Source organism: Acomys minous, assembly GCF_964271855.1.
Source record: "Acomys minous genome assembly, chromosome: 4".
Lineage (NCBI taxonomy): Eukaryota > Metazoa > Chordata > Mammalia > Rodentia > Muridae > Acomys > Acomys minous.
Genome location: NC_140486.1, coordinates 72,806,163 through 72,832,740, shown reverse-complemented (window position 1 = coordinate 72,832,740; position 26,578 = coordinate 72,806,163). Strand labels below are relative to the sequence as shown.

The following is a 26,578-nucleotide window of genomic DNA, read 5'->3' as shown; positions in this document are numbered from 1 at the left end:
CATGTAATTGTAATAAATTAATTAAATAAATATTTCTCAATTCTCAGAACACATACAGACCCCTAAGTATAATGTTGGCTCCCTGTGTAAGAAACATTGCTTAAAGGGACTGGGGAAAGGGTGCAGCAGTTAGAGCACTGGCTGCTTTTGAGATGTGGAGGTTTCACTTCAGCTTGCACACAGCAGCTACAACCATCTATAACTCCATTTTGTGGGCCTCTGAGGGAACCAGACACATACATGAAACCAATGCATTATACATGATTTTTAAAAATAACATTTTCTAATTTAAAAATAAATGTCAGCCAGGTATGGTGGTATACACCTTTAATCCCAACACTTGGAAGGCTGAGGCAGGTGGATTTCAGTCAATTCAAGGCCAGCCGTGTTTGCATAAAGAGTTCCAGGACAGCTGGGCGTGGTGGCGCAGTCCTTTAGTTCCAGGACTCAGGGAGGCAGAGGTAGGCGTTTTGCTGTGAGTTCGAGGCCAGCCTGGTCTACAAAGGGAGTCCAAGACAGCCAGGGCTACACAGAGAAACCCTGTCTTGAAAAACAAAAAAGAAAAGGAGGAGGAGGAGGAGGAGGAGACAGCAATCTGGAGGCAGAGGCAGGCAGATCTCCGTGAGTTTGAGGCTGGTCTCTTCTACAAAGAGGGTCCAGACCAACGAAGCTTACACAGAGAAACCCTATCTAAAAAAAAAAAAAAAAAAAAAGAGTTCCAGGACAGCCAGGACTGCATACTGAGAACATGTCTCAAAAAATAAATAAATAAATAAATAAATAATTTAATTTAATTAGATTAAAAGAAATGTTGCTTAAAATCAGTAAGATGGCCGTGGGTAAAAGCAACTACCACCAAGCCTGCTGACCTGAGTTCAAATTCCAGATTCACATGGTAGAAGGAGAAAACCAACTCATGTAAGCTGTCCTGTGACCTCCACATTCATGCTGTAGCCCACAGACACACACACACTCACACATACACAAACACTAAAAATTATAATTAAAAAATTTACAAAGAAATACTGCTAGCCAGGTGTGGTGGTGCACACCTCTAATCCCCGCACTCAGGAGGCAGAAGCAGGCAGATTGCTGTGAGTTTGAAGTCAGCCTGGTCTACAAAGAGAGTTCCAGGGCAGCCAAGGATACACAGAGAAACCCTGTCTTGAAAAACCAAAAAGAAAGAAAGAAAGAAATACTGCTAGGATAAATGTTTTATATTTCATCAAACTTCAGAGTTTGATAAGTTTTATGTACACACAAACACACACACACACATACATACACACACATATATTTCCCCCCCAGCCAGACAGCCTCTGAACTGAGGCTCTAATAACCCATAGAAGACAGGTTGTTTCATTGCTAGTGTTTTTTAAACTTATGTGTATGTGTATACAAACAAAAACACTCATATGCATAATTTTAAAAACATAATAATTATTTGCACTAGTATTTACTTTTTCATTCTGATGCTGTGGACCAAACCAAGAACCTTACACATCTATTGGTATGCCTCACCACTGAGCTCTGCTGTTCACGCTCACAGCATCCTGCTCTGTCAGTTCTTTCTGCCAGCAAGGAGACTTCTGTCAGCTCCACTTGCACTCTGTGTCCAGCATAGCTAGGGCATCCTGAGTACGGGCTGCTTCGACCACACCTCAGCTGAGTTAAGACAACTTCCAGTACCACTTGCTAATTAGGTCCTTGTGGTTTTACTTGAGTCAAACTGCCAACATGTGTCCCTGACAAGAAGCAACCCTTTCTAGAAGGCGTGGCAGCTGCCTGCCCAGGCATTTTCTCACTGCACTTGGATCTTTTGTTGTCTGTGGGGAGGGGGTGCACAGCGGTTGATGGCTTGGTGAGAGCTTGGAATAGTTACTGACAGTGTTTTGCAGTGCATCACCTACTGAGGGGCCAGCTGGCTGTGTCACAAGGCCTCTTTGGATAGTCCTGGCATCAGCTCTGGTAATGACTAGACTTCCTAGGCCCTCCAGGTCACAAGTTCTGCCAAAGCCACGCCAAATAGGAAGAAAAATGAAGGGTGTGTCTTGGATCTATGTTGTCAAGCCACAGAGAGGGGACTTTAGGCCATGTTGCAAGAGATTTGCTGATGAAGAAGAAATGTTTACTTTTATATCATTAAAAGCTTGAAGGAATCTTGCAGCATTATTGCCTGGGCCTGGGCTCGAGTAATGGGCAGCGTTCAGAATCCTAAAAAATTGAATTTTTGCAGCTGAGTCCTGGTCCAGCTGTGACAGTGTGGTCTGTCTCCACTCTTAGGGAAAGGATTTAAGATAAGACATCAGTTTTTAAATAATTTGATTGTAAGAGTGTCATATCCAATTCCTAAACATATCTTCGCAGTCAGCTTCCAGGGGGAATTGGCAAATCCCTAACGCTCAGAGAGAGAATAGCACTTGGGAATTCTTGGCCATGAGACATTGCTTTTCTTTCTGTTTTACGTCTCCATATGGATTCATAGTGCTTGCCAAAGAACTAAATTAATATTGCTCTTATAACTTTTTTTAATTTTAGATGTAGATAACGAAACCTTCCAAATTTATCAACCACAGCTCACAGTTGCCAGAAGACTCTTATCCCAGGTGTGTGCGATCGCAGACAGTGGCAGCCAGAGCCTAGACCTCGGCCACTTTAGCAAAGTGGACTTCATCATCATCGTCCCAAGATCAGAGGTTCTGGTGCAGCAAACTCTGCAGCGGGTTCGACAATCAGGTGAGAGCGAACTTTTCATAAGCTTCTATTTTGTCCCAGCCCAAGGAGCCCCTCTACTCCTTCCTCTCACCTAATCCAAATGTTTAGGTGGCATTTGAAACATTCTTCAGTAATAAAAATCATAAAAACCCTTGAATGAGTATATAATTTACCTCTAAGCTTTCTCCCAGACCTCGAGCCCTTGGGGGCCATGCCCAGTTGTGTGTTCGCCAGACGCTGTAAGCCTGTCGCGTCATTTGTGGGACTGCAATCTGGTCGTGCACTGTTTAGGGAAGCCAGCCTGTCCAGGATGCTGTGTCAATGCCACTTGAATTCTTCTTGTGTTCGAGCAGGTCGTTTCTCAGAGTGAGTTCTCAGACATTTAGCAGGTTGCCAGCATATTCTCAATGCAGACGCCACTTTTCTTCATATCAAGAACAAGAAGCCAAGTTAAAATTATTTCAAGAACATAGAGGTCAAGTATAAATATTATTTCCCTCTAGGAGATCGAAGTAGTGGAAAGCAAAGATTTTACAAGTCTGTGGTAAATACATCTTTTCATGAAAATAGAATTTGCCTAGAATTATAAAACCTATATAGAATTTAAAAAGTTGGCACAGCTAAGAAAATGCTGGCTTTTATGCAAACCAGGTATTTATTGGTTTTATTATCTCTAGTTGGTTGGTTGTTGTTGTTGTTGTTGTTGTTTGATACAGGTTTCTTTGTGTAGCCATAGATGTCCTGGCACTAACTTTGTAGACCAGGCTAGTTGCTAACTCAGAGATCTGCCTGCCTCTGCCTCCCAAGTGCTGGAATTAAATGCATACGCCACCACCAACTGGCGTAAGCCAGGTTTAAAAGAGAAATGTAAGTGCCAAATTCCTTCTGGCTATCTTATGTGGGAGAAAAGACAGACTTTAGATGGAGGATAAATCTTTTGCCAGAATAAAGAATTATCTTTGAAAACAGAAAACCTAGTGAATTCAAAGTTCTGAAAAAATGTAGTTTATGGATTCCAAACCTAGAGACATTGTTTGTCAAACTTTGTCAGACTTGCAGGGAACCTTGTAAAATACAGATTGCCCCCTGCAGTCCAGGGAGCCCCAGACTGTATTTCATCCAGGCTCCCGGGTGCTGCTGGTCAGAGGGTGACGCTGAGCAGCACGGCTGATCATGAAATCTTCCCTCACGAGTGCCAGGGTCCACATGCGCTAACAGTAGGTTTCACCTGTCTGACTGGCTATCACTGACACATGGGAAGTGGAGAGGCCTCAGAGTAATCTGCTTTTTAGCCTTTGAATCTCTGAGTGGCACAGTACGCAGTGGCCTTGCCTGCCAGCTTTCCCAGAGGCTCCCTCTGCTCTGCCCATGCTGTCTTCTTTCCTCCACTCTGCGGTAGGCAATGGGTGGGTTTCCATAGCGCCAGGTGACCTGACCTATCACTTCTCACGGATTTTCTCTCCCACACATGGAGCGCCTTCTCTTCTAGTCGGTTCACTTACACCATCTGGCAGTTGCAGCCTCCCTCCGTTTGTGATCTGATATCCCAAGTCACGCTTCAGCAAACGCCTCACAGCACCTGTTCCGAGGGAGCACCAGCTGCAGGGCTTTTCCTGGAGTAACCTCTGAATGACTTGCACTTTTCCTTTCTGTGCAGGGCCTTTCCTTCCCTCTCTCTGGGCTCAGAGCGGTTTGGGTTTTTTTGTTTGTTTGTTTGTTTGTTTGTTTGTTTTTCTCACATATTTTAAGGTTGCCATTCTTCAGAAAGATGCTAGAATCTGACCAATTATATAGGTTTATAATCTGGAGAGGGGAAATCAGGGTTATAAGCATATTTGAAAAACAAGGCAAATTACTTTCTGTTTATTTGTTTTTCAAGACAAGGTTTCTCTGTGTAGCCTTGGCTGTCCTAGACCCGCTTTGTAGACCAATCTGGCCTTGAACTCAGAGATCTGCCTATCTCTGCCTCCCAAGTGCTGGGGTTAAAGGCCTGTGCCATCACCACCCAGTGGCAAATTACAATTTTTATATTATTCACTCCTAGCTTTGACACACAAAATTTACTTAAAGAATTTTGTTTTCATTATATTTGAAAACAGAAAATTTAATGAATTCCAAGTTCTAAGAATGTAGCCTATGGATTCCACAGCTATAGGCAGTATCTGTAAAGCTTCCGTGAAAGTCTGTATAAATTCAGATAAAATTACTAAGCAGATAAAATTATTGTAGTAACAACCACTTTTATATACTTAACATTCCTTCTAATTATAGAAAAATGATTGTGAGGGGTGTGTGTGTGTGTGTGTGTGTGTGTGTGTTGGAGTGTGACACAGAGCAGATGCAGAAGTCAAAGACAAACAACTTTTGGAGTCAGTTTTCTCATTGCACTGTGGAATCTGGGCATCAGACTCAGGACAGCAAGCATTTTTACCCTATGAGACATCTATTATTCTGAAAGTAGAAAATGTAAACACTTGTGAACAAAGGTTGTAGTTCAGTGGTCGGGTACATACTTAGCACGTTTGAAGCTCTGGATTCAATTCCCACAAAATTAAACATTTGTAATTTCATAGTCAAAGATAAGCACCCTATAAACGATGCTTTTGCACCTAATTACTGCCTAGTGCTGTGCCTCCTTCCTGCCTAAATCTGTGCTTGCTGATGGTGTGCAGTGTGCGTATATTTCCAGGCCAGGAAAAGCTTTTACAAACAACATTCTTTTTTAAATTTATTAATTATATTTTAGCATTTTTATTAATTCATTCATATTACATCTAAATTGTTATCCCATCCCTTGTATCCTCCCATTCCTCCCTCCTTCCCATTTTCCCCTTACTCCCCTCCCCTATGACTGTGACTGAGGGGGGCCTCCTCCCCCTGTACATGCTCATAGGGTATCAAATCTCTTCTTGGTAGCTTGCTATCCTTCCTCTGAGTGCCACCAGGCCTCCCCTTCCAGGAGACATGGTCAAATATGGGGCACCAGAGTTCATTTGAAAGTCAGTCCCCACTCTCCACTCAACTGTGAAGAATGTCCTGCCCATTGCGTAGATCTGTGTAGGGGTTTGATGCTTACTGCACGTATTGTCCTTGGTTGGTGCCATAGTTTGAACAGGAGCCCTGGGTCCAGATCTGCCCATCATAGTGTTCTTCTTGTAGGTTTCTAGGACCCTCTGGATCCTTCTATTTCCCCATTCTACCATACTTCTATCATCTAGAGTCCCAATAGGATGTCCTCAGCTCTATCCCACTTTCCTGGTAAGTAAAGACTTTCATGGGACATGCACCTTGGGCTAGTGTCCAGTTATAAGTGAGTATATACCATTTGAGTCTTTCTGCTTCTGGGTTAACTCACTTATGATCATTTCTAGTTCAACCTATTTGTCCACAAATTTCGGGAATTCTTTGGTTTTGATAGCTTAGTAGTATTCCATGGTGTAAATGTACCATGGTTTCTTTATCCATTCTTCTTCTGAGGGACATTAGGTTGTTTCCAGGTTCTGGCTATTATGAATAAGGCTGCTATGAACATGGTTGAGCATTTGTCCTTGTTGTGTGCTGGTGAATCTTCTGGGTATAGTCCAAGGAGTGGAATAGCTGGGTCTTGAGGAAGCCCTATTCCCAGTTTTCTGAGATAGCGCCAGATAGATTTCCAAAGTGGTTGTACTAGTTTGCAGTCCCACCAGCAATGAAGGAGTGTTCCTCTTTTTCAACATCCTCACCAGCATGTGATGTCGCTTGAATTTTTGATCTTAGCCATTCTGATGGGTGTAAGATGGAATCTCAGAGTTGTTTTGATTTGTATTTCTGTGATGACTAAAGACGTTGAGCATTTCTTTAAGTGTTTCTCAGCCATTTGATATTCCTCTGTTGAGAATTCTCTGAGCCCCATTTCTCAATTGAATTATTTGGTTTGGTGGTGTTTAATTTCTTGAGTTCTTTATATATTTTGGATATCAGACCTTTAATCCCAGCACTCTGGAGGCAGAGGCAGGCAAATCTCTGTGAGTTCAAGGCCAGCTTGGTCTACAAAGGGAGTGCAGGACAGCCAAGCTAACACAGAGAAATCCTGTCTCAAAAAAACAAAAAACAAATGAAGAAATTTTTTACAAAATCTTAAAGCTAGGCATAGTTACACATGCACTTGCGAGGCAAAAACAGAGACAGGCGGATCTCTGAGTTCAAGCCCAGCCTAGTGTACAGTGCAAGTTCCAGGATAGCCAGGGCTACACAGAAAAACTCTGACTTCAAAAATGAAGGCAAACAAACAAACAAACAAAAAAACCCAAAACCAAATCATTAAAAAAAAAAAAAAGTAAAGTGAGCTTGCTCTTCCAGAGGTACTGAGTTCAATTTCCAGCAACCACATGGTGCCTCACAAGCATTTACAGTGAGATCTGGTGCCCTCTCCTGGCCTACAGATGTACATGCATGCAGAACATTTTATGCATAGTAAGTAAATAAATCTTTTTTTAAAACAAGAAGCGGGAGGAGCACATCTGAACAAGAGTGATCCGTCTAACGGAGTGCTCTGCAGGCAGGTGCTCTGAGGGCAGGAGATGCTGTCCTAGCATGTAACCGAGCACTTGGCACCTCCATGAACGCACCATATTAATATTAGGTCCAGGAGGTTGCCTATGAGATACAATGTTTAACTTGAATTACAATAACATCCACCTGCTGTGGCATTCTCTTAAACAACTGCCCTGAATTAAAACAAAATAGCAATATCACAAATACCATAGAAAACCAAAAAGGAAAAAAGAAAGAAAAGCAGGAGGCTATGCAATCAGTGCTTAACCTTTTTTTTTTTTCTAGAAAACAGTCACATTTTCTGGTGCCCACTATGTTTTAGTACATTATGAAATGGCTAGACCTATTAACTACCCAATCCATTATCTCACTTGATTTTTTTGTAGTAAGAACACTTAGATACTTCATTTATCAGTCATAAAGTATAAAATATGTTGTCACTAATTATAACTCCATATTGTACAATAATTTCTTAAACTCATTGTTTCTTTTAAAAAGTATTTAAATTACATTTATGCCAGTCCACACATGTGGAGGACAGAGGACATCTTGAAGGAGTGGTTTTTTTCTTCCACAACGCAGACCCTGGGGATCAAACTTAGCAAGTCGGGCTTGGCATCTTTACCCACTGAGCCACCCCACCAGCCACCTGAACTTAGTCCTTTTTTCTAAATGAAGTTTGTGTTCTGTTACCAACATCTAATCTCCTTAACCCTTTTTTTAAAAAAGATTTGTTTGTTTGTTTGTTTGTTTGTTTATACAGTATTCTGCCCGAATGTGTGCCTGCCCGCCAGAAGAGGGCAGCATATCTCACTGTAGATGGTTGTGAGCCACCATGTGGTTGCTGGGAGTTTACCTCAGGACTTTGGAAGAACAGTCAGTGCTCTTAACCTCTGAGCCATCTCTCCAGCCCTCCTTAGCCCTTCTTAATTATTTTATTTATACAAGGTCTTTATTTATAGTATTATAATAAATGAGTAAATAGATGATAAATATATGAAATACAAGTACAGACTATAGAGAATTAGCGACAAAATACTGGAATCTGTGTATATTTTTAGATTGTTTAGCCATAATAATATAATCAAAATGATAAAAAAAAAAAAGAAGAAGAAGAAGAAGAAGAAGAAGCAGCCAACACAGACAGCAACAGCAACTGAGTCCACCTGAGGGCAGATTCACCTTCATTGTACTTGATTTTTAATTCTGTGGCATTTAAAACAAAGCAAAGGAGATGGAAACAGTTGCTGTTCAGACCCATTAGATGCAATTTAGGAGTTTTTCTTTTCTTCAAAACATAAACCATTTTCATAAACCATGGCGGATATTTATATCATTTTTTTAAAAAAAGAAAACCAAGAAATTAATTAGTAGAAAACCCTCATTTTCATAGGCCGATGGGCTTTTTAATGTTTTATGATGACCGTGTTTCCAAAATGGTCAACAGAGTCAGTGCATTTATTTCTTACCAAAATTCTATTGTGTTCTTTGCAAAAATTCCAATACTAATCCTAAAATTCATAAAGAAATTCAAAGTACCTAGAACACTCAGAACAATATGTGATTTCCAGTTAACACCTACGTAAGCTATAGCAATCCAGACAGTATGTTGCTGCTTTAACAAGGGCAAATACGAAGATCAATGAGACAGAGTTAAGAGTCCAGAAAAAGAAAACCTTCTCATTTTTGTTCAGTTGAACCTTTAGCAGAGTGCCAAGCAATGTAATAGAGGAAAAACCGTCGTTTAAACCCATGGTGCTGGGACACTTAGAGGTCTGTGTGCAAGAGAATGAAGTGGGCCTTGGAATGATGGGCACACCTGTAATCCCATGATCCCAGCCCCCGATGGTGCACGCCTGTAATCCCATGATCCCAGCCCCCAAGAGGCAGAGGCAGGAAAATCACGTTTGAGGCCATCTTGAGCTAAGCTGCAGCTCATTCTTTGATGACCTCTTTCTTTCTTTCTTTCTTTCTTTCTTTCTTTCTTTCTTTTTTTCCATGAGACAGGGTTTCTCTGTGTATCCCTGGCTGTCCTAGAACTCATTGTGTAGACCAGGCTGGCCTCACACTCACAGAGATCTGCCTGCCTCTGCCTCACCATGACCATCTTAACTGATGTTTACTTATATAGAACAGCAAAAGCTAGGCTTTTAAAAATAGATACACTGGCCACCATCAAAGCTGAAAATGCTCTTTCAAAAGACACCAGGAAGAAAAAAAAAAAGACACCAGGAAGAAAGAGAAGAAATTACTCAGAAGATAGGAGAAACTACTTAAATGGCATATATCTATTGCCAGGCATGTTGGCACATACCTGTAATCTCACCACTTGGGGATGGGAGGCCAGCCTGTACTATATAAGACCACTGCCTCAGAAAATATTTATTTGATAGGAGACTATATCTACTCTATTTGGAAATCTATTACAATTCAATAATAAAGAGACATAACAATTAAAATATAGGTAAAGTGTCTGAATAGTTATTTCCAAAATAGATGTGTGTGGTGTGTATGTGCGTGTGCATATGTGTGTGTGTATGTGTGTATGGTGTATGTGTGTGTGTATGTGTGTATGTGTGTGTGTGATGAACACATAAAAAGATGTTTAACACCATCCTATTTTGGTAAAATGAAAAACATATGTTACAGACAGAACTTTAAACCCTGTTATAATAACAGCAAAGGCTAAGGATCAGCACTGACAGCCAGTTATAGTTTCATGCACATGGGCGGGTGGAAGCTCGGTCACCTCGCTGGATGTAAATGGTATGTGTAGCCACTTCAGGAAGTGGCTGGCATGTGCTCAGACGGCTAAAGGCAGAGTTACCATATGACCTAGCAAGTCTGCTCCAATGTGAGAAACTACAGAAAAGTGAAAATATATATCCACACAAAAGCCTGTCAACAAATGGTTCTGACAAAACGGTTCACAGAGGCCAAAAGGTGGAAACAACCCAAACTGTTACATCTGTTTGAGGGATGGTTGCTGAGCAACAGAAAGAAATAAGAGTGATGATGCTCACACGTGGGTGAGCATGGGCATTCCATGAAACGTGAAAGAAGCCATCATGTGTGGTTGTCAAGGTGACTGTGTTCAGGTACATCTTTATCCCCAAGATTTCATCTATTAGTTTTTTTCTTTGGTTTTCAAGACAGGGTTTTTTCTGTGTAGCCTTGCCTGTCCTAGACTCACTTTGTAGACCAGACTGGCCTCAAACTCACAGTGATCCTCCTGCCTCTGTCTCCTGAGTGCTGGGATTAAAGGCAAGCGCCACCACACCTGGCTTCATCCATTAATTTTGACATCCATTTGTGGATCCCTGCAGTATTTTGATACTTCCAAAATTCTGTCGTTCTTAAACATTCACTGGTGTTTACTAGGAGTCTGTTAACTGAATTCTGTGAGGAAAAGCCATGTTCCCTCCCTCCCACCTTCCTTCCTTTTTTTTTACCAGTACGGTTCGTGGACATTTATTTTTCCTCTGGATTGTCTCTATCAATGTTATTTTCTGCTGTTTCTCAGAATTTCTGGCATTGTATTAGAATCTCTTGCAGGGCGGGGGGAGTCTTTTTGGAGTTGGTTCTTTCCTTCCACCTTACTGAGGCACGGCCTCTTTCTCTTTTTAAATATATATATTTTTTAGATTTCATTATTCTATTTTATGTGCTTTGTCTGCATATATTTGTACCACCTATCTGGCCAGTGTCTATGGAGGTCAGAAGAAGGCATCGAATCCCCCGGACCTGGATTTATGGGTACTAGTGAGCCACCATGTGGGTCTTCTGCAATACATGCTCTTAGCCACTGAGCCATCTCCCTAGCCCCGTGAGAGTTTTCTTTGATGTCTCTGCCATGTGTGCTCCAGGTTAGCTGGCTCACAAGCTTCCAGGCAGTTCTCTGTACTCTGCCTCCCATCTCACCTAAGGAGTGCTGGGGTTACAAGCAAGCCACCGCAGCTAGCTTTTTGTGGGTCCCAGGACCAACTCAGTATGTCAGGCTTGCTGTTTCACTAGCTCCCCAAGATTGTTGTTTGTTTGTTTGTTTTATTTCCGTGCCTTTGTCCTAAAGTTAATTTTTTTCCCTAAAAAGCTTTAATTCTTTTATTGAAAACGGTGTCTAAAAGCCCAAATCTGGGCATTGGTATACTCATCGCTACTGTGGTGTCATTTTAGGCACACTTGACAGATATCTAGGAAGTATAAGTGTGTATGTTAACCTGTACATGCTAAAATTATTTTTGTAAGATTGTGTTTGTTTCTCTCTTAACCCAACTATCACAAAAAAAAATTGAGGCTCTATTATGTTAGTTGTTTATCAAGCTTTAAAGCACACACTTGAGCAGTTTTAAGTGTATTCTTAGCCCTCTAGGCTAGTCTGGCTTCCTCCCAGCATAAGCCTCAGAGATGCTTATGACATTCTCTGTTCCTGCTCCTCCCCCAACGTCTCCTGGACCTGTGCTGGTAGCTGAATCCTCCACCTCCTCCCCTCACTCCTCCTCCCCTGGCATTCAGGAAGTCCAGCCCTGCTTTCTCCCTTGCTCAGGGATTGGCTGTAAGCTGCCGTATTATAAGGCATATCAGGGGACAATTGGGAAGCAATGTTTACACAACAATGAGACAGGAGAGTCTCAGAACAAGGACTGCAACCAGATATGGGGGTACAGAAGTCAGCATTTGAATAACACTGCAACCAGATATGGGGGTACAGAAGTCAGCATTTGAATAACACTGCAACCAGATATGGGGGTACAGAAGTCAGCATTTGAATCGCACAGTAACCTTATGCTAATGGATAAATATACACCTACCTCTTCACTTCACAGTATACATTTAACCAGTAAGTTCATATTGAGACTTCCCTTTCCAAAACAACCCCAAAATTCCATCTGAACATTCTCCTTTTCTTCCTGTGACTTCTTTCTCTCACAGGAAGGGACCACATCTCGTTGGTCAGTTTAATTGACTATGTATGTAACCACTAGCCCATACCCCTGTGAGAAACTGCTTTGCTGACTAAAGTTTGAGTGTGTGTTTCTTTTGTCTTCAAACTTACACTGTCCAGCCAAACTCGTTTCACTCAGCGTCCTTTTCTTTCTTCACTGTTGTATTTCGGCTTCCGTGTGACTAACCATTAGGGTTCATGTGTTACCGTTTTGACTCCACTGGGAGTTGGTTGTGGATGTTTGCTGTTCTAAAAGCAAACACCAGGCATGGTGATGGGTTCAGAGGGTGCACATCCTTCCAGCTCTCCACCCCTCCCACGTACTCTCTGTCCACACACCGGTGGTCACATAACTATCTTTTAGTTTGGTTTAGTTCAAGGTTCCCTGACGTGTAGTTTTTCTTTACCTACTTCTTTTGTACTGTCTTAAGTTTTGGAGGGTTTTTTTGGATTTTGTTGTTGTTGTTTTGGTTTTTTGTTTGTTTTTGTTTTGTTTTTTGTTTTTGTATGATGCCATTCTGTTGTGGCTTTGACTTGCATCCCTTTATGGCCTGGCGTGGAACGTGTGCTCTTTTCTACTGGAATGCAGCAGCTGCCACTGATTCTTAGCTAAAGACTCATTTTCAGATGGCTTGACACTTCCTCCCTTTACAGACGAGAACAAGAGGCTCCTCTAGATCCCCTCTGTTTTGGGGGCATCCTGTACCCCCAAAGTACCTTCCCAGTACAACCCTGTATCCTCCATGACATTAAGGTCTTTGTCTCTCTCCTTTCTGTATGTTCAGACCTGGCATGGAACCAATGACTAATGAGTAGTTACCGAACGCTGAGCGAGTATCCAGGTCAGCTGTTTTCCAAAGACTTCACAGTGCCTGTCTGTTGCTTGGCGGCCTGTGGAAACATTCACAGTAAAATCTGACCACTTTCAGGTGGAAACTGAAAACAATCTCTAAAGCTCCTTGTGAAAACTACTTTAGGGAGCTAGAGGGATGGTTCAGTGGTTAAGAGAACTGAGTGCTCTTGCTGAAGACTCAAAAATGTCTGTGACTCCAGGTCCAAGAGAGCCAGTGCCCTCTTCTGGCCTCCGTAGGCACTGCACTCACATGTATATATCCACATGCAGGTACACACATACATACAGATAAAAGTGAAGTTAACAAAATATTTTAGGACATGTGCCCTTAATCTTAGCACTCAGAAAGCAGATGCAGGCAGCCCTCTGTACATCCTAGGCCAGTCAGGGTTACATAAGGAAACTGTCGCCCCCCCCCCAAAAAAAAAATCTGGAATTAAAATCAGTTTTATATTTTCTTTTTGTAGTATGATGAACTTTTCATACAATAAAACATTTATTCACTTTTTCCTCTTAATTCACTTAAGGCTATTTTTACAGTTGGTGGATGCTAACTGCATTTGCTTGTTAACTGTGCTGGTGTCATTTGGTTAAAAGGATAAAATTAAATCAGTATAATTCATGAAAATCTCTTCATTTCAAAGGAGGGTTAGGTGTGCACAGCAGCTTCATGTGCCTAGAGCTATGTCAGATGTCTGTACGTTAGACTTAGTTACAGAGCTACTGAGACCACACTAAAGTCACACAGTTTCTAATATTTTGAGAATATAGTTATCATGGGTAATTCAATTTGTTTTATTGATTGGAAAATACATCTAACATTCATTGAGGGTTTCCTATGCTCTGTATATGTGTATCCCAATAAAAGATGTTTCCAGTAGAGGCTGGCACTGTGACTCAGTGGAAGAAGGCTTGCCTGGCATATGTAAAGCCCTGACTTTGTATTTTCCCATTCTGTGCTAAATTTGGATTCATATGTTATATGAGTAAGATTTATATGTTGTAATATTAATTTATTCAAGATCTGAAAACCAAAGCCTAGTTTTGAAATTGGGTTTGTATGTTATACGCATGGTTATTTTCCTAGTGGCCCCTGGCAGTGATCAGCATTAACATTTACCTACAAAGAGGAGCTAAGTGAACCAAGTCTGAAACATCCAGCAGCTTTTACTCCAGGAGTCAGAACATTCCTTGGATCTGTTCTGTAAACTCACGTGGTGGTGAAGCCTCAATTCCTTACTGTCTAATCCTGGGGGTAGGCTCTTGAAACCCTGTCTCAAAGCACAAAAGCAGCAGAAATGTGTTTCTTGTTCTTTATAGCAGGAAAATGAGACTTGGAATGTGGTGTCCAAAGAAAGGGAAATCTGGGATATCCTCCTCAAAACTAGGCAGAATATGAGAAAGAAGAAAGGATTTCTCGCTAAATGTCTGTGTGGTTAGTGCCGAGTGTGTGTGTGTGTGTGTGTGTGTGTGTGTGTGTGTGTGTGTGTGTGTGTGTTGTACAAAACACTGTGTAAAAAGAGAAACTTTTCTCTTCTTGGCAGGTGTCCTTGTAGACCTGGGTCTGGAGGAAAATGGCATAGCTCATCAGAGAGCAGAGAAATATGTTGTTCGCCTGGACAATGAGATTCAAAGCAAGTTTGAAGTTTTTCTGAGGAGGGTGAAACAGAACCCGTACACACTGTTTGTGCTAGTTCATGACAACTCTCACGTGGAGCTAACGAGGTGATTGCTTCAGTGTGAGAGGATCAGTGTTCCTTCCCCAGCCGTTCCCTAAGGGAATCCGTTAAACATGCTGTAAAGGCCCTGAACGCCTCGCAGCCGCTGTCTTCCCGCGGGTGACTGATTCCTACTCAGCCCTCGCCCCCTCACGCGTCTGCCCCATTCACATTTTTGCCATTATTGACTTACTTTATGCATGTGCGTTCACGTAGCTCTTGTGCGCACATAGAAGTCAGAGAACAACTTGTGGGAGTCCGTTCTCTCTTCCCCCGTGTGAGACCCTAGGACTGAGCATCCATACACAAACACACAAGAGAGTGGAGAGAAAGACGGACTACAATGTGGCATACCCAAACTGAACAGAACTGGGAAAACTTTAGCACTGAGACTCGCTGGGTCCTGGGGTGGAAAGCCCAGCCCCCCTCAACCCTCATTCCAGGCTAGAGGAAGAGGTGTCAGTACAGGCCGTTGCAGAGCTAGCAGCTTTCACGGTAATACTCAACACAGATGAGCTCCTGTGGGCTGCACACCTGAGGCCACACTCAGAACAGCCTAGGGACAAACTGAAAATCCAGGGAGGGAAGAGTCCCCAGAATCTGTCTGGAAGAATATATTTTAGTCTTTCAAATCATGTTTTTTAAAATTTTTTATTAATTTATTCTTGTTACATCTCAGTGGTTATCCCATCCCTTGTATCCTCCCATTCCTCCCTCCCTCCCATTTTCCCCTTATTCCCCTCCCCTATGACTGTTCCTGAGGGGGATTACCTCCCCCTGTATATGCTCATAGGGTATCAAGTCTCTTCTTGGTAGCCTGCTGTCCTTCCTCTGAGTGCCACCAGGTCTCCCCCTCCAGGGGACATGGTCAATTATGAGGCACCAGAGTTCGTGTGGAAGTCATGAGACAAGATCTCACTGTGTAGCCCGATGTGACCTTGAACTCCCAATCCTGCCTACCGCAACTCTCAACTCTCAAATCACATTCTGATTGTATCTGCTCCTCCCAAGAACAATAAGAGCAACGTCATGCGCATGCTGCCACCTGCCGCTGTGTCCAGGCTGCTGGCTGGCGAGGCACTGACAGGACTTTTACTATTTCTACAGCGTGATTTCGGGCTCTCTGTCACATGGCGAGCCAACCCATGGACTGGCCGATCGAGTCATTAATTGCAGGGAGGTTCTGGAAGCTTTCAATCTCCTGGTGCTCCAGGTGAGCTCCTCCCCATACACGCTGCAGACCCAGCAATCTCGAATCAGCTCCAGCAATGAGGTCCACTGGATACAACTGGACACCACGGTGAGTCTTCCCGCCTAGCCACCTGCAGTTCCCAGCACGCAGAACCTGGAACTGAACATGGCCATGGCTGGTAAAAAAAATACAGTGCAAACGTGCCAAGACATCTAATTAACATAATGCCTCCTTTTCACAGAATCACAATATTTTTGAAATAGGATCTTGCTATTTTTTACCTGTCTGGCCCTAACCTCCCAGCCTTATTCTGAGTGCTGGGACTACAGACACTATCCTTTCATGTATAGTTGCAATTATTATAACCCTAATGATGAGTGAATAGTGTCCTACAGAAAGTTCATTGAGTGGCTACTCTTTAGATGTATGTGAATGTGGTAGATACAAAATTAACCATGCTATATAGAGGCCAGATGAGGGCACTAAAAACCCTGGAGCTTCAGCTACAGGCAGCTGTGAGGCAACATATGGGTGCTAGAAACTAAACTCGGGTCCTCAGCAAGAGCAACAACGATTCTTAACCACTGAGCCATGTCACTAGGTGCCCCTATTTTTATTTTTAGATGCTACAAATCACCAAATTGTATAAGATAGCTCTGGGGCTGGAGAGATAATTAAAGTGGTAGAATGTTTTCCTAGCATGCACAAAGCCCAGGGTTTGATTCCCATCACTGCATAAAACCAAGCATGGTGACACGTACCTGTGGTGCTAGCGTTTGTGAGACTGAGGCAGGCAGATCAGAAATTCAAGATCATCTTCAGTTACATGTCAAGTTCAAGGCCAGCCTGGGCTACATGAGATGTTGTCTCAAAAAATTAAATAAATAAATGTTCAGTATTGTTCAGTATCACTTCTGACAAATAACCTGTAAATTTCTGGCATGCATTTCCAAGTTACTAACTTTATTGCTGGTCCATACTTATTCTTACTACCCTCATCTTCTTCCTCTAATTTATTTTTATATTATTATAGTATCAGCCTTCTTTTCTTTATAAAATAAACTAGAAAATACTTAAAGAAATTTTTCTATTTATAATAATAAATAAAAATGTGAAAATAAAGTACACAGGCATTAAGAAATAATGACTATAAAAACTGAAGAATGTGGCAGTGGTGGAGCACACCTTTAATCCCAGCACTCAGGAGGCAGACGCAGGTGGATCTATGAATTTGAGGCCAGTCCAGTCTACAGAGGAGTTTCAGGACAGCTAGGGCTACACAGAGAAACTCTGTCTTGAAAAACCAAAAATAAAAATAAATCTGAAGAAAGAGGAAAGAAAGGTATAAACAAACAAATAAATCCAAATCTATGAAATCATGAAACTTACTTAAAATTCTGGGCTTTCTTAGTTGGAAGACAGAAGACAGCAGCATGCGGCACATGCCAACATCCTCTGAGGGCAGCACACTTGCGTCACATCCCAAAATAGTTCCTCATTTGCGTAGTGATGACTGAGTCAGCAAATGGGGGTGAGGGGGGTCAGTGCTGAGTGTTCTAATGAGGTCAAATGTTCATACTGCATTGCACTTTTATACTCCATTTGAAACTAATTTTTATTTGTAAAAGGAGTCACCATAATTAAATAGCACCAGAAAACTTAAGTGTTTGCAAGACATTCTTGGGTTCTTCCCAAGCTCAGTGGATACATCAGAAAAGAGAGCTGATTCTAGCCAGGGGTGGGAAAGGCATCTGGCCTGTGTATCTGAGCAAAAGGAAAAGAAAACAACCCCAGGTGTGTGGTGTTGGGCTAAAGGAAACATGTCAGCATGCCACTAATCATCAGCTAAGTTCCATGGAAATGCGAAGTTCTACAACCGGTTTCTTTTACCTCTCACCAGTATCTCTTCATACACACACACACACACACACACACACACACACACACACGTGCACACACTCACACACATGCAGGCACACATGCACACAAACACACAGACACACACATGCACACACACACACATACACACGTGCACACACATGCATACACACGCACGCATGCACGTGCACACACTCACACACATGCAGGCACACATGCACGCACACACACACACACACACGCACACGCACACACCCTGTCTTCACTAGCAGTCTGCTCTGTTTCCAATCAGGAGGACGTGGGCTGTGAGAAGCTGTACTTCGGCTTGAATGAGTACAGCAAGTCTCTGCAGTGGGGCATCACCAGCCCGCTCCTGAGATGCGATGAGACCTTTGAGAAGATGGTGAGCACGCTGTTGGAGAGGTAAGGAACCCAGGACCGCTTTCCACACCCCAGCTTGTCTCCTGGCCAGGTGCACTGCCGAGGGGAGCTGTGTCCAAGGCCACTGCTCCAAGCTCTGGCCAGCCTCGCTTACCAGGGAGGTTAGCCCTTCTCACCTTCCACCACCCCGAGGTTAGCCCTTCTCGCCTTCCACCACCCCGAGGTTAGCCCTTCTCACCTTCCACCACCCCGAGGTTAGCCCTTCTCACCTTCCACCACCCCGAGGTTAGCCCTTCTCACCTTCCATCACCCCGAGGTTAGCCCTTCTCGCCTTCCACCACCCCGAGGTTAGCCCTTCTCACCTTCCACCACCCCGAGGTTAGCCCTTCTCGCCTTCCACCACCCCGAGGTTAGCCCTTCTCGCCTTCCACCACCCCGAGGTTAGCCCTTCTCGCCTTCCACCACCCCGAGGTTAGCCCTTCTCGCCTTCCACCACCCCGAGGTTAGCCCTTCTCACCTTCCACCACCCCGAGGTTAGCCCTTCTCACCTTCCATCACCCCGAGGTTAGCCCTTCTCACCTTCCATGACCCCGAGGTTAGCCCTTCTCGCCTTCCACCACCCCGAGGTTAGCCCTTCTCGCCTTCCATCACCCCGAGGTTAGCCCTTCTCGCCTTCCACCACCCCGAGGTTAGCCCTTCTCGCCTTCCACCACCCCGAGGTTAGCCCTTCTCGCCTTCCACCACCCCGAGGTTAGCCCTTCTCGCCTTCCACCACCCCGAGGTTAGCCCTTCTCGCCTTCCACCACCCCGAGGTTAGCCCTTCTCGCCTTCCATCACCCCGAGGTTAGCCCTTCTCGCCTTCCACCACCCCGAGGTTAGCCCTTCTCACCTTCCACCACCCCGAGGTTAGCCCTTCTCACCTTCCACCACCCCGAGGTTAGCCCTTCTCGCCTTCCACCACCCCGAGGTTAGCCCTTCTCGCCTTCCACCACCCCGAGGTTAGCCCTTCTCGCCTTCCACCACCCCGAGGTTAGCCCTTCTCGCCTTCCATCACCCCGAGGTTAGCCCTTCTCACCTTCCATCACCCCGAGGTTAGCCCTTCTCACCTTCCACCACCCCGAGGTTAGCCCTTCTCACCTTCCATCACCCCGAGGTTAGCCCTTCTCACCTTCCACCACCCCGAGGTTAGCCCTTCTCACCTTCCATCACCCCGAGGTTAGCCCTTCTCGCCTTCTACCCACCCCGAGGTTAGCCCTTCTCACCTTCCACCACCCCGAGGTTAGCCCTTATCCCTTCCATCTACTTCCTCCCTCTGCCTAGTCCACGTCTCCCAACCCAGTGCCACAAGAGTGCATGGCTCATATTTTTAAAAATGGTTCCATCAACTTAAATTATAGATGTTGTAATACAAAACCACAGCTATAGTTTAATGCAACCGGATTGGAGAAACTGCACTAATTTTATTAGTGTGCAGTGTAAACATCTGTATTTTAAAGTTACTATTTATTCAAATTTTGGCTTTTTTAAAAATATGAGCCAGGAAAATAACTAAATATAGCCTTGATTATAGCTCATCCGTGGTCTCTTCCCCTCCAGCACTCTGTCCAAGCTAATAATATCTGTGACTTATAGAACACCTGACAGTGCTGGCCCCGCTGCAGCCATCGTGCCCTTCCCCAACCTACTAGAACCCTGCGGCACACAGTCCAGGCCCAGTTCTGCCTCCTGTCAGTGTCTAGGACGCGTAGCTGCGTGTCTCTCGTCCCCCACACTTATTCTCCCCATGAAAGGTGGAGAGGCGAGAGTTCTGGCCAGCTCTGGTGCATTCCCCTCTGAACCCCTTCAAGTCCTGGTATTCCTTTGATGACCCCAAGTGGGTTTGACCTGGGCTTTTCTAGGCAAGCTTGTGAACATTTGTTAAATGTTAAAGAAACTATAAAGTAGAACAAAGGTGACTTCTCTGCCACTGAGCTGCCACCTAGTGGCCAGGAAGAAAGGGACCAGGCTCCTCAGCACTTTGCCAGGCTCTGGGCACCTTACCCTGGACAGCCCTGCCTGGCCAGTGACTACTTTCCCACGCGGCCACTGGGGCCTCTGCCCTTTTGTCATCAAGTCTCCCTTCCAGGGGAGGAGCACCAACGTTTATTTTCTACCTAGCCAAACGGCCAGCATGACCAATGTGACTGTCACCTGGCAGTCTAGGCAGGAAAGAACAGTAAGTAGTGCACAGATTTCCCAGGCTCCCTTGTCCCCTGGAGGGGGAGACCTGGTGGCACTCAGAGGAAGGATAGCAGGCTACCAAGAAGAGACTTGATATCCTATGAGCATATACAGGGGGAGGAGGTCCCCCTCAGGCACATAGGGGAGGGGAGTAAGGGGAAAATGGGAGGGAGGGAGGAATGGGAGGATACAAGGGATGGGATAACCATTGAGATATAACAAACATAAATTAAAAGAAAAAAAAAGTCTCTGGTGATAAAGGGTCGCCACTAGAGGGTGCTCTTTCTCCAATTTTTCTAATTCCAATTATTCCCCTACACCAACTCACTAAATTTTTGTTTTGTTTTTCAAGACGAGTTCCTCTGGTATCCCTGGAACTCACACTATAGACCAGTCTGGCTTTTAACTCAGATCTGCTTGCCTCTGCCTCCTGCATGCTAGGATTAAAGGCATGCGCTACAGCCACTTGGCTCACCGACTCACATTTATTTTTATTAATAATTTTTATTTGATGTGCATTGATGTTTTGCCTGAAAGTATGTCTGTATGAGGGTGTTAGATCCTGGAGTCACAGACAGTTGTGAGCTGCCATGTGGGTGCTGGGAATTGAACCCAGTGTCCTCTGAAAAGCCCCCAACAACTCACATTTTTATGGGAAGATATATTTCTATTACCCATAGAGCTGACTTCAAATTAGCAATAATTCATGTGTTCATTTATTTTTGATGTTTTGTTTATTTGTTTGTTTTTGAAACAGCATCCCCTTTATGCCACCCAGGTTGCCCTGGAATGTGCACATTATGTAGCTGAGACTGGCCTTAAATTCTGCTATTCTCCTGCCTCTGCCTCACATGTGCTGGGGTTGCAGGCAGGCTCTACCACTCCAGCTACAATTATCCCTTTTTTAATGTCTGATACAACAAGAATAATGACAGCAATGACAGTTTCCTTTACTGTAGTCAAACATCTGAGAGCTGAGATTGAAGTCTGTGCTTCAGGTACAACCCAGTGATTGTGACTCGGTTTGCAACTAACCTGCACCGACCAGAGTGCCTTAGTATTTGAATGCGCACCTGAGTTGCCGGTGGAGGGACCCGCTGTTGCACCGTAAATCTGCTGTGGGCTGTCTGGCAGTTCTAGCTTCCCGGTGCTGGTGCTGGTCCATGTGGCACTTTGCGACGGTAGAGCCGCTAGGCCAGCCCACAAACTCTAATTGATCTCATCTGTGGGGTCCAAGATTAATCCGCTCGGTAGCCACTTCCTGCCCTGTTCCATCTGCATTTTACTGCGCATGCCCTGTGTTCTGTCATAGGTACCCCCGGCTGCATAGTATGGTCGTCCGCTGCTATCTCCTCATCCAGCAGTATTCAGAGGCCTTGATGGCTCTCACCACCATGGCGTCACTCCGAGACCACAGCACCCCGGAAACGCTCAGCATTATGGATGATCTTATCAGCTCCCCAGGGAAAAACAAAAGTGGGAGGGGCCACATGCTCATCATCAGAGTGCCCTCGGTGCAGCTGGCGATGCTGGCCAAGGAGCGGCTGCAGGAGGTGCGAGACAAGCTGGGGCTGCAGTATCGCTTTGAGATCATCCTGGGGAACCCGGCCTCCGAACTCAGCATTGCAACGCACTTTGTGGCACGATTAAAGGTTAGCAAAGGACAGGCATACCGTTTGTTTCTGTTTTCTAAGACTTGGATAGACGGACCATGCAGATGACTGAGTTGAATAAGTTTTGTACAGCGTTGAGTTTGACATCCCGAATCAGGCTAAGGCTAAACTAAAGAATGCATTGGCTTTTCGTCATGGAAACCGGTTTCTAAAGACCCCATCAAATCCCTCTTCCTACGTACGTGCAGTTGGTCTCCATGCTCCAAGCCCAGGTGCAAAAAAATGAGCCGACCTAATCTGCCCCCACATTTCTCAACTTCGCTGTCTAGCCCACTGCTCTCTTGTTTGTTTTGTTTTGTTTTGTTTTGTTTTTCATGGAAAAGGTAAGCCATTTTCTCAACCTCTCAACTCACTAATTCTTTTCTGTGCATCTAGCCTGTCAGCCGGATGCTGGTCGGCATCCTAGCACTCATCTTAGCAACCTCGAGCTCCCTGGCATGGGGATCCCAGTTTGCTCCTCGGGATCCTCTTCTGGCCCAGTCACTTTGGCACGGCTCACAGCAGTGACCTACACAGGGACTCAGGGTACAATCCAGCCCCTTGCTGCTCCCTCTGCTACCCAAGGACTGACTGCCTGTCCGCTCCTGTCAGGCACCAACCAGCTACCCTGAGTCCTTGCCTCATGCCTGGCCCAGCTTTCCTTGAGGACCTTTACCATCTCGCTTGTCCTAGCTGCTAGAAAGCATTTACTCCAATGCCCACATTGGGATGGATGTGGGGCTCAGCTAGCTACTGTATGGCTGAGGCTGACTGACAAGGTGTCCACACTGCACATTAAATCCCAAGCTAAACTGGGTTATGAATAACCTAGTTTGGCACACACTGGCCGAAATGAGAGCATGTGGTCTTCAGGGGTTTGACTCTCACCTTGCTGCAGTTTCCTCTCTGCAAAATGCAAGCTTTGAACTGTGCTATTTCCTCAAGCTCTAACTTGGACCCTGACTTACTATTGGTAAATAACTTGGCTGACGTTAGCTTTCCTGTTGTATTATCTACCCTAAACTGAATAGCCCAGCTAGAACAAGCAGAAGCTCACGTTCAGTAGCAGTGACAGCATTTCTGTCTCAGGAAAAGATAGATGTTTACCGCTTGTGGGCAACGCCTGGGCCCTCTGACGTCAGACCTGCGACTTTCACCACAGAGATTCCTCCAATGGGTAGAGGAGGACTCGAACGTCCATGCCGTGCCCACGTGAGGCTGGCTCTGGTGTTGCTTCAGGGCCAACTGCCATCATCACTGGTGCTCACTCTCACTTTGGGAATGTTGGGGCAGCCTGGGTGGTAGTCTTTCTGTTGACGCTGGTTGAGAAATACAGATGCTTTGTGTTTCTACTGTCACTGAGGCATCTTCCGTTGCCTGAATGTTTTTTTTTTCCTGGGCTCTCTTGTCAGCAGATGTGTGAAGGTTGTAGTGATGGAGAAAAATAAAACTATGGTCAAAGGCCACCTCATAGCAAACCCCTATGGTGAATAACAGTAGCCTCCATCCAGCAAGTCCTCCCCACGTGGCCCCAACACACACTGAGAAGCAGAGCTGAAACGGTGTGAAAACATTGAAGATAGAAACAGTTCATGTGCAGCTGCACTCTGGGGGAACCACACACCTGTCACTGAGCTACACCAGGACTAGGGTGTTCCTTGGGTCAGCCATGACTCTCCTTATTGAGCTCCCACAGTCTTAGGCCATTTGTTTGGAAGGTCACTATATGCTGGTGGTGGCACAGGTCTTTAATCCCAGCACTCAGGATGCAGAAGCAGGTGACCCACTGAGTTCGAGGTCAGCCTGGTCTACAGAGTGAGTTCCAGGACAGCCAGGGCTACACAGAGAAACCCTGCCTGAAAGAAAGAAAGAAAGAAAGAAAGAAAGAAAAGAAGGAAGGAAGGAAGGTATAAATCAGTGGGTTATGAAAGTCTGCCCCTCTGGGCCACTGCATAGAGAGCACAGTGAAGTTGTTGATCGCGCTGTGCTTAGGAGAAGGGGTCTCTGGCTGTGCGGGCAGCTGAGTGAAGGCCACTGTCTGAGAGTGTGCCCTGTGTGAAGAGCTTCCTAGCAGTTATTTCCTAAGACAGTGAGAGCACCTTCATTTATCCAAGCAGCTGCTGTATACCAGCCACATAAGAGAATCCCATGTTCTCAAAACTCTGCCCATGTGAGAAACTCCTACTGAAGAGCTCACACCTAAGCAAGATGGCCTCTGGCCAAGTGGACCTGCTTTACCATTCTCAGAAGGCATTGGGGTACCTTTTATCTTCAGTCTTAGGTAAAACCCAATACTGCTCTCATTGTATGACCCCATTTTTATATTTATGCCTCTTTATCCTATTATACATTATAGCTAATTGACAAGAGATGAAAAACATTAAAATTTTAACCTTGGATAGATTAAAATTTTAACCTTAAAAAAATCAGTTACTTCACCCAACAAGCCTGGGGAGCTTCTGTACAGTTGCCTTGGTAGTGAGCCCAACGTTCAGCTGAAACTAAGTTCCTGTCCAGTCTTCTGGTCAGCTTAAGTGCCTCCAGGAAAAGTCATTCTGAGGGCACAGTTGATGAGTGAATATCATGTATCACAATAGCAGTTTGATGAAAACACATACTGTAGTGGTTTCCCTGATGTTTTGGTCAAGAGTAAAAGTGAGATGTGTTTAGCATTCTTGGGACGCCTCCTCAAGTGGTGAGGCGTCTCACCTGTTCTCCTGTTGTCAGCCTGGCCTTTGCCCTTGATGGAACCGTGACCTACTGGTGGACTCCAGAGTCTAAAGTCCTTTCAGAGAAGTTCCTGTTGCCAGGGAAAGCATGCACACAGTGTGAGAGCTCTGAGTAAAATGCCTCCTGTGCCAGGGTTGTTTGCCCTGAGAGAGGTACTGAGTGAGGTAACTCACTGTCCCCTGGAGTTCTGTGGGCTGGGACCCATGTCCTTCTGAAGAGCATGCTTGTTTGAGGCAAGATCTCAGGTAGCTAGGCTGGCCCTAAACTCACTGTGTAGCTGAGGATGACCTTGAAACCTCTTCTCCTGCCTCCTCCTCATGAGCACTGCCATTACAGGCATATGCCACCATGCCAGGGCCACACAGTGCTGAAGGTCACCCCAGGGCTGAGCTGCACCTCAGCCTGGGAGAAAAAAACTCTGTGTGTGTGTGTGTGTGTGTGTGTGTGTGTGTGTGTGTGTGTGTGTGTGTGTTATGGATATGGGTGCCCACAGAGGTCAGAAGATCCTTCTGGAACTGGAATTTTAGGTGGTTGTGAGCTGCCTGACATGGTTGCTGGGAACCAAACTCCAATCCTCTTGCAAGAGCAGGAATTACTCTTTAACTGCTGAGCCATCATTCCAACCTGAGAGTGTGTTTAAAAATATTTCTAGAAGGTTGGTTTTCCTTTTTTTTAATAAAAATGTTCCATATAAAATAGTTGACTATGTTTTCCCCTCCCTCAACTCCTCCCAGAACCACCCTACCTTCTTACCCACCCAACTTTATGTTCTTTCTCTCTCGTTTAAAACAAAACTCACAAAAAATGGAAATCAAAACAGAAAGGCAAAGACCAATAAGACAACTGCTCCTAGGCATGGAATGTGACCTGGAGTGTGGTTGATATACCAAGTCACACCCCATTGGAGAAAACTGACTTTCCCTTAAATAGCAAGTACCAACTGCAAATAGCTTCTTGGCTAAGGGTTGGACCCCCCTTCTCCTCCTCATCTCCCCTCTATTCTTGTTTCTCTCCTATCTAGTGTTAGGGGTAAAACTGGGGGAGTAAGGGTTGGGGGTAAAAGAGCCCACAAAGTAGCAAAGATCAGCCACAACAGGTGTGTGCTACAAGGCCAGCTCTCATTAGCTATTTTCTAAATATCAATAAAACATTAACTAAACCACTATATTATCTCTTGCCTAATAGATTCCAACACACTTTGAGTTTAGCAAAGGAAATGCTTAAAAAAATGTGAGTTGCTTAATAATTGTTAATATTCATAAATAATTTGATAATAATTAAATGCAATTAATAATAATTGAACTCCACCTGTCTGCCTCTCGAGTACTGGGATTAAAGGCGTGTGCCAACACACCCTGAGAAAAGCTTACTTCTTAGTCCTTGTTTGGATAAGCATTAGCAGACCTAAAGCCTACTTACATCCTAGACATTCAATAAATAGGAACCTTTAAAGCCAATCTACTTGAGTTGGACTATTTTCTTTTTTTATTATTTCAACTTATAACTTATTCAGATTACATCCTGATTGCTATCTCCTCATTTGTATCTTCCTGTTCCCACCTCTCCCTCTTCTGTCCTGTTCCCCTCCCCTAAACCTCTGACTGAAGGGAGCACCACCACCACCCTATATCCACAGCCTATCAGGTCTCATCCAGATAGCCGCCTTCCCCTTCCTCTGAGTGCCACTGGGCCTCCCACCAAGGGGAGGTGATCAAATTGGGGACGTGGGGAGGGGGGATGCGGGGGGCAGGGGCACCAGAGTTC

At 44.6% G+C, this 26,578-nt stretch overlaps 1 protein-coding gene across 6 annotated transcripts in view; it reads left to right on the top strand.

The window, feature by feature from the left end:
• The window catches only part of GREB1L (GREB1 like retinoic acid receptor coactivator), a 216,828-nt gene that overhangs the window by 162,064 nt on the left and 28,186 nt on the right, over positions 1-26,578 (top strand). For all 6 annotated transcript variants that reach the window (XR_014779008.1, XM_084780708.1, XM_084780707.1 and 3 more), the window contains 5 exons: positions 2,539-2,736; positions 14,588-14,768; positions 15,869-16,061; positions 18,124-18,254; positions 21,745-22,084. Coding sequence is in view for 5 of the 6 variants with exons in the window: in XM_084780708.1 (XP_084636834.1) it covers positions 2,539-2,736; positions 14,588-14,768; positions 15,869-16,061; positions 18,124-18,254; positions 21,745-22,084 (1,043 nt within the window). In the remaining variant the exon portion in view is untranslated. The remainder of the gene's footprint in view (positions 1-2,538; positions 2,737-14,587; positions 14,769-15,868; positions 16,062-18,123; positions 18,255-21,744; positions 22,085-26,578) is intronic.